This window comes from Aedes albopictus, chromosome 2, assembly GCF_035046485.1.
Source record: "Aedes albopictus strain Foshan chromosome 2, AalbF5, whole genome shotgun sequence".
Taxonomy (NCBI): Eukaryota; Metazoa; Arthropoda; class Insecta; order Diptera; family Culicidae; genus Aedes; species Aedes albopictus.
In genome coordinates this window covers 506,953,659-506,962,283 of record NC_085137.1, presented here as the reverse complement: position 1 = coordinate 506,962,283, position 8,625 = coordinate 506,953,659, and the positions used below count along the sequence as shown (strand labels likewise).

The window sequence follows — 8,625 nt, the reverse complement described above, 5'->3', positions numbered from 1 at the left end:
TTGACTTATTACCTTTTGAATGAGATCTAGGGATCTAGGGTTTTGAAATCGGACGCAAATTGGCGGAGATATGGGACTAAAAATGACATGTTTTTGAGGGGGTGACCCCCAACTATTGGAAACCACTGATCTTTGCAACACTACTATGCTGTTATAAGTCTTATTGAATTTTTACCTAATTGGATTCATTACCTAAGACGCTGCTCATAAACTACGAAATACTTGTTATTGGCCATCTCATAACCCCTTCATAGACTTTTGTCCGAATAAATTTCACGAATTGTCGTGTCCATCATATTACTAAATTTTCTCATATGGGAGTAACAATCGGATTTTTATAAGCCAACGGGAAAATGCTACTCCTGTTTAAACGAACTTTTTATCTTACGTTTCGTTGACTTATAACATATAATATCTAGAATTAACTAGAAATTTTCGAATAAAATTCAAACAAATTCTACCAGCTAAGTTCCTGTCCCCAGGAAGAACGCCGATTGGGCAAATATATCACTTTTCCTTGCGAAATAATACGATGGAATATTTTTACGCGCGAAAACGTGGAAATTTCCATATCTTGGAAAAGCTTTAATCGATGATACAACGTCTCCAATAAATCTTTAGAAGCTCTACTTACTCTATTAAGCTATAGAAATGAACATCCCCAAGAACGTGCATGAAGCTGCGACCCAATAACTTTGTGCACATTTTCTCTAAGGAATGAACATAAAAAGGAAAAACTCTAAATAAATATAAAGACTGTTGAATCCCTATTTATAACTTCTCCTTTATGCTACGCGCGCCAATTCACATGCGCTTCTCTCCACGACGACGACGACCTCACAACGCAACTGTGAGTCACGCCGCTTCGTTCGTTGCCACACTAACGACTCTCCTCCCCACAACGGCCTGCAGCCTGCACTGCAACGGCTTCTGCTTTATTCCCGAATACTATCGCACTGTGTGTTTATTCTGGCGTCTAACACGTCACATTCCCCATCAGAAATCACCTGTCTTGCTTGCCTGGCTTGACGTCGCCTTCACCTCAATATTCCCCGACATGCACGAGCACTGCATCCCAAATTCGAACCGCTCGTCATCAGACCCCACCCTCGGGGGTCCTCTCAGCCAAACTCTCATTTTCACCTAATTTAACATTTTACGGTCGTGTGTATGTGGATGCTGGGGTAGTCTGAGTCTACACAAGGCGCCCTCTAGCACGCTCGAAGACGCAACTCCGACACCGCTGCGCTCAAATATTTAAAACTACGTTATACGTGAAAAGAAAATGTCAACTTTATTAAAGAAATATAATTAACAGGAATGCTCCCACTTACTCACATCTACCCCTGCCTGTTTCAGAAAACGTCAGCTTTGTCGTCTTGAAGTGCCACTCATCCATAGGGGAAGGTGTACCAGAACGTTCCGATTGAATTTCACTGGGGCTTTATTTATGACAGGCCTAGCTCACTACTAAATTTTCCCTTTGACTTCAAAGATGATCAACCATGCGTCTCCACCAGTTAACTATTCTATTCTATTCTTGTGCTTGCACAGCCAGTGTTGAAAAGCATCCTGGAAATACCGGAATTTATTCCGATATTTTCTTGTCAGCATTAATATTTGTAGCATATCAGCGAGGTGACACAAATATTAAAACGGCCAGGCCCACTGTGCAGACTAATGGGTTTGAAGACAATTCAAAAATTTACGGCAATCAGGTTATCCACTTATGAATAACATGATTGACGCATGTTTTTGAATTTGATAATTGAAGAAACGGGGACAACCGTACCAACCGTTTCATTTTTAGGGGAATGAGTTTTGTACGATCGATCGGTGGGAGTGGCGTGGCTAAGAAAGTTATTGCACACTCCATATCAGCGCAATTTCCTGGCATGGGACAGTGCCATGCGTCTCCACCAGTTTACTCAGGCACTAAAAAGGAAGCAGGCTTGACATTTCGAAAATATTATTTTAAGTACAGGCCTAACGATTGTGAAATTCTGTATGAAATTGAGGAAAACATATCCTCGATATTGATTAAAAACATTGATGAAAAACAAAAGTGGCGGCCGGTCTTTCGGTTATCGAGAAAGTAGAAGGAATGTTAGTTCGATAACCGTTACTACTAGACATCTCCATACTTGTCTCGGGAAGATGTTTCAGGATATGGTAGGTGTGCATCTAATAGTTACCTCTTGGGGACGTAATCCATCAATTATAATCCATCAAGTATACGGTAATATGTGAAACCCTAACTTGGTAGGGTATCATTATCAGTAGGTCGGCTCCAGAGGCACGTGGTAGGGTAGACCGACATGTGAAAAGGTCGGAACAAATAGTGCAAACACAGACAAACAGACGTAACACTTCAAATATTTTTCGATTCAAATCATAGTCACGGAAACATATTCGCCCAATGCTAAAAGGACTAAGTTTGGCCGACCACCAACTAGGTGGCGGTAGTGAGCAAACGTCAAACTCGAACAAAAACTATGCGAGCGCCACGGTTGGGCAGTTGGCCAACTATCAAATTTTGAAAAAGACCGGTTAATGGTATACGATGAGAATTATCCGAGTGTTACGTCTGTTTGTCTGTGGTGCAAACTTCAGCTTGTCCTGTTCCTCCTAGGCGTGTTTTCAATGATTCATGCTAACTTGCTCCAGTAACATATAAAGGGTAGCAACTCTACCGGGTAGTGGTAGGAGATTACACATGACTAGGAGGGACGAGAGAAACAGAAATTCGGATGTTCTGCCCTTTTAACATGTAAGCACTGACAAACAGACGTATCACTTGGAACAAAGTGCGATACAAATCATTGTCACAAAAGCATAATCGCCCAATGCTAATTACGCTGTGTTTCGCAAACCCACTGAATATATGGCGGTAGTGAGCAAACGTCAAACAGGAGCAAAAACGATGCGAGCGCTATGAGCGAGAGATTTGCGAACTACAGAATATTTGAATAGTCCGTTAAAACGGGAAACGATAAGAAGTGGGTAGAGTGAGACGTCTGTTTGTCTGTGATGTAAGTCTATATTTATAAACCGAACGCGAACAATGCACTCGCGAGTAAGGATTGAAAGGTAATGACGATCTCGCGAAGCGACACAAATGATGTTGGAGAAAATAATAATAAACTGGATACATAAACCGATTTCTTCCAAAAAGCTAGTTTTTGTTTCGTTCTGGATAGCTCTTCCCTAGAGAGTGTTCCCTCCAACGACAAAGCGAACTAGGTTTACTCGAGTCTACTGCTCTCTCTCTCTCTCTGTGTGTCTTACTTTCATATGTGTGCCATCTAAAATATGCATACACTAGAAATCCTACAATTTTCCCACACGAATTCCCATCTGGGCCGGGGGATGAGGGGAGGCAAATGAAAACTTTTCACCTCCTACCAACCCGCTCTACCCAACACATCCGTAGAGAGATGTTAAATATGAACGCATCTAGCTCTTTGGCTCGTTAACTAAATTCCGTTTTTCTCTTTCTCTCTCTTTCTCTGTCTGTCTGTTTTGCATCCCCGGCGGGTGAATTTTTGCAGCCCGAACCATCAACCCAACAGCCACAGTATCAGCCGCAACCGACGCAAGCTTTCCAACCGCTAGTGTCATCAGCACAACATCATCAACAACAACAACAACAAGAGCAACAGTTTTATCAGCAGCCGGAGGCCGTCCCACAGCAGCATCAACAGCAGTTTTATCACACAACCGCAGCGGACAGTCAAATTCCATTCGTGACCACCCTCCGCAAAGAAGCACCAATGTCGCAGGAACCGACTCCCGTCTATCACAGCGAACCAGTTGCTGCAATCTATCAAGGTAGGTGGCCCTCTTTTTTGTGGGGGGGGGGGGCTGCTTTCATCGGTGACATGTTGGTATAGGATCCATGCGGGGGATTTTGTGAATGTATTATCGGTTGGCGTGCGATATTGCTCTATCATTCTGAGATCGTCATAGATGACTAATGATTCAATTATAAAATCAACTAAAATGTAACTGGAAAACAGTAAATTTAATACAACGGTTGTATGCAAACAAAATATTGTTCGCTGAATTGCATACCTAAACTGGAGTTTGCAAGTTTTTTAAATGTCACTAATGAGAATGCAATGAAAGAAACTGACAGTGCTCAATGGTTGAAGGTAGAAGGAAAGTATTCGTTTGTCTTTGATCTGCCAATAATTTCCATGTCATCCGTAAAGTAGACAAATTGACCGGATTTCTATAAATTCGTACAACGGCTGTTGTAGCCGGCTCTGTGCTCAGCGAACTGTTGATAGCATAAACTGCCGTTCTAAGCATATCTGTACCATGTTGTTTTTCTACGCATACTGTCCCACTGCTCTAACTTAAGTCACAACTTAAAATCAATGTCAGAAAGATGCTTGACGTTATCGTGGAATACTAATTTATTATAGACAATGAAAAAAATATTAAATTAACTTCAAATGGCTCTGTTACTGAGAAAAACACGGCAAAAATGCAAAACAACATGGGACAGATATGCTTAGAAGGGCAGTAAAGTTGACCGCAAAAATTTGTCTGTATTCTTCGAAGATTCATGTGATTTTTTTTCTCCCCTGTTGGGGAAATCAAGCCACTGCGTCCAATAGGCTGAACTTTTGTGGCATAAGATTCATGTGATAGGTTTTAGCGCAGCTCTCCCAGACTGCCACGTCGTATTCGGAAATATGATCTGTTTTTAGATAGCAAGCGTGCTTTTTAATAACAGGATTGACCTGCAGTTAATTGATGGATAAAGCAATTTAAGCGTCGTATTGCATTCGGTTACGGTTTTGTCAACTAGCTGTCGGAACATCAACTTGCTCTGAAAGGTCGATCCTAAATAGCCACTCTCATCAGACCCATTCCACCATTGGCTGATCCATCCAGGGTTATCTCACAACTCTCAGCCAAAACATGTCTGGTAGATTTAGATCTGGTAGACTTTAGAGTAAAAGGGGTCAGAGCACGCTTAGACGATACACTCATGTACGAGAAATCTGTGGTGTAGCTACAAACAAAAATTTGTGCAAAACTCACGTATAAATTGTTGCCTTAACCCGAGCTGGCATTGTTCCGCCGTGCAACATAGGGAGGTGATTTCTATTTCCGCGTGGTTTTTCTTTGTATACAATTCTATTCTTCACTTTCAATTAAAACTAATTCCAATCTACTGATTTCTCTTCTTATACACTATGTTTCATGACTATAGAATCCAAACAATATTTTTTGTTATTCTGAAATGTAGAAAGAATTCGATCGATATTGCACGATATTGTTTTCTTGCTTAATTCGATGTCTGGAGTACACATCTTTAAAGTAATAATTTCTGTATTAGGGTATTGGTTCCCTTATTAAGCATGTGGCTCCTATTTTCATCCTACGAAAAAACAAAGGATTGAAGCGCTGTTTGTTTTGTTTCTTATTTTTGTATTTTTTTTGTTAGAAGTGAGCACCCATGAAAACAAAAAGAACGGAATCAATCCGTGCCGTAATCGCTTGTTTTCGAATAGGATGATTATGGGAGCATGAGATTACTGATGGCACACATACCCTACTTGTGATCTCTGAATTAGAATAAACAATGAGCATAAACTCCCTTGTTGCATACAAAAGATCCAAGCAAAAATTATTTCTTGGTAATTAAAGTTACATAAAACATTTAACATATTAATAATGAGTAGTGCCTCCTTTGACCCAAATATGCTCAAACAGCCTTTTTGGTATACTTTAAATCTACTTTTGATAGGTAGATGCTCGAATTTCATTCCATGCTGGAACAACTGCCCATTTTAGATCTAGAATGTTTCCATACAGCTTCTTTTCTGCATATAATGCGCTTTTAATCAACACCCACATAATTCACGATTGGATTCTGGTAAGGAGAACAATCTGGCCTTTCCATAACCTGAACATGATTTTCACGAAATCAAGCTATAGTTGCTCAACTCATGAGAACAGATACATTATCATGCTGAAACGTCTAAATAGTTTGATGTTGTTTCAAAAACGACAGTCAATATCCCTTCAGAAGCTCGGTGTATTTCCTGCTGTCCGTGTATTCGAATTGAAGGAAACACCATCAGCAACAACGTATCTTGATAGAACGTTGCCCAGACCACCAACCCACTCCGCAAATTCCTCGAGGAGAAATGACGTGGTTTTTTCAGTAAATCTCTCCAGTGAAAACCGAAAAAAAACCTTCTGGTCGATCCAAGCTGACTAAATTTTCTGTATCTTATCTATTAGTCTGGAAAGAAGATTTAGAAAGTTAAATAAACTTTAGATTTGGTGGAGCGGACCTGGTGTGATGGTTAGAACACTTGACTATCACGCCGAGGACCTGGGATCGAATCCCACTCCCGACAAACTCACACAATGTGAGTTCTTCCTTCGGAAGGGAAGTAAATCGTGTGGGTTCCGAGATGAACTAGCCTAGGACTAAAAGTCTCGTTAATACAAATAAAAAAAAAACTTTAGATTTAAAAAGGTAAAACTGTTAAATCTTCAAACAAACCACAGTTAACTCTCTATATCTACATAATAAAGGTACCGTCGAGATATGGAGAGCTCGAAATTAAGAACCTATTTGAACACCTCCATAGCTAGGAAAAACAGTTGTCAATTTATCTTCCCAGAGTATTGTGCTCCTAGGAAACCCGGTCTAATATTTGTTGAGAATGGGTATACCGACCGACATATAAAGTAAACGTCCAGAACAAAAGGAACGCGATAGTTCGAGTAAAGATGTCTAAATGAAGTGATTTCGACCTGTAGAACATCAAGACTGTAGTTCAAACGTAGCGAAATGTATATGATCCTAATAATTATACGTTTTGTTGGAACGGTCAACATCTTTCTCTGTCCTCTTGTTTTCTTACTGACGCATGTATTAGATCTTAAAAAAATATGACGACATTATAAAACTTGTTAGACAACAAGAGATTTCATGAACCGACAAATTACTCTCTCGATACGTCAAAATCTTTCCTTTTTCAACTTCAGTTAAATATTTTCCATGCGGCGTAATACACTACACGTCATAACACGTCTATTGCCGAAAGAAAACTGAGTACTGAACCGACAACAACGCATTGATTAGGCACAATGAATGATTTTCACGTTTTGCCTTTCTCGTACACCAAGGTGTACCGAAAGGCTATATGTTCACTCCAAAAACGAAAATTTGATAGAGCCCCCGGAGGGGTCAAGTGTCATATACCAATCGACTCAGCTCGACGAGTTGAGATGATGTCTGTGTGTATGTATGTGTGTGTGTGTGTGTGTATGTATGTGTGTGTGTGTGTGTGTGTATGTGTGTGTGTGTGTGTGTGTGTGTGTATGTGTACAAAAAGGTCACCTCATTTTTAGATAGTAAATATGAACCGATTTCAACGACCGATGGTTCATTCGACGCGGTATATTGCCCCATTGTTTCCTATTGAAAATGGTTCAGATCGGGCCGGCCGTTCCGGAGTTATGGCCATTTAGGTGTTCCGGACCGGTACCCCAGGAAGGGGCCAGATATGAAAACCCAAGTAACACAGAAAACATCTTTCAAAATCAAAATTCCAAAAGATGTTCTATAGATGTAATATAAGCGTATCAGAATACATCTTGTGTTATTCTTAAGTTATAATTATGTTGGCAGAATACAAACAGCTGAAATAAAATTATTTTCGCGCATCGCCTATGTCATCTAGTAAAATGTTCATTACGCAAATATACAACAGTAGTAGAACATCTAACGTACAACTGAAAATCGACCGTATCCAATGACAATGTTTCCACAACTCAATATTTTATTGCTTTGCGTGGCACCTGAGTTATTCAAGGGCAACGATACACATTTTATCTGTGAACAAAAATTCGTAATAATCGGTGCACTCTGCGCTCCACTTTATAGTAAACGCCAAACAGTCAGAACTCAACGTTGTTACATGAATTTATTTACCTTCAAGTTGTGCCAGCCAACCTGCATTAAAGGCTTCTGCATATTTACCAACATGTCACTGGCATTTAAACCAATTTCCTGGACATTCGAACGACAGAGAATTTTAATATTCATATATCTTCCTTCAATATAATAATTTCTCTGAACAGCTTCTGGAGGCGGATCGTAGTACAAAATCAATCGCTGGTGATTGTGTGTTCCACTGACATTTTGTCTCACGTAATACCACTGTCACTCACTGTACTTGTGAATTATTCGCGCACTGTTTCGAATATGCTACCAGATAAATTACCGACCAAACGAAAAAAAAACGGAATATTCCGACGATGCTCTGGACAGAACAACAAGCGCAGCTAGACATAACAAAGATTTTGACGTTTTGACAGATTCTGCCACGCCAAAGAAACGCAAACTAGTGTTATAATTAAGTTTTTTTGGCGTTACTGTTATGTCGTGAAACCAAAATACAACTCATGAGTGAATAAGTTGGAAATATGCTGTTTGAGCGTATTATATGAGTAATACTAAAAAAAAATGTCAAAATGTATTATGGTTACAGTACCCAATATAAATATGAATACAATATAGCGCATTTAGTTCACCACTGGACTATCGCACTAGTTTTCACGAGTGCGAAAACGCTAATAAAAGTGCGC

The 8,625-nt window shown here is 39.9% G+C and overlaps 1 protein-coding gene across 1 annotated transcript in view; it reads left to right on the top strand.

Annotated features, from left to right (window-relative positions):
• Positions 1–8,625, top strand: part of LOC109413053 (uncharacterized) — a 554,573-nt gene that overhangs the window by 422,521 nt on the left and 123,427 nt on the right. The window contains exon 10 of the mRNA XM_062854506.1: positions 3,552–3,831. Within this exon, the coding sequence (XP_062710490.1) occupies positions 3,552–3,831 (280 nt within the window). The remainder of the gene's footprint in view (positions 1–3,551; positions 3,832–8,625) is intronic.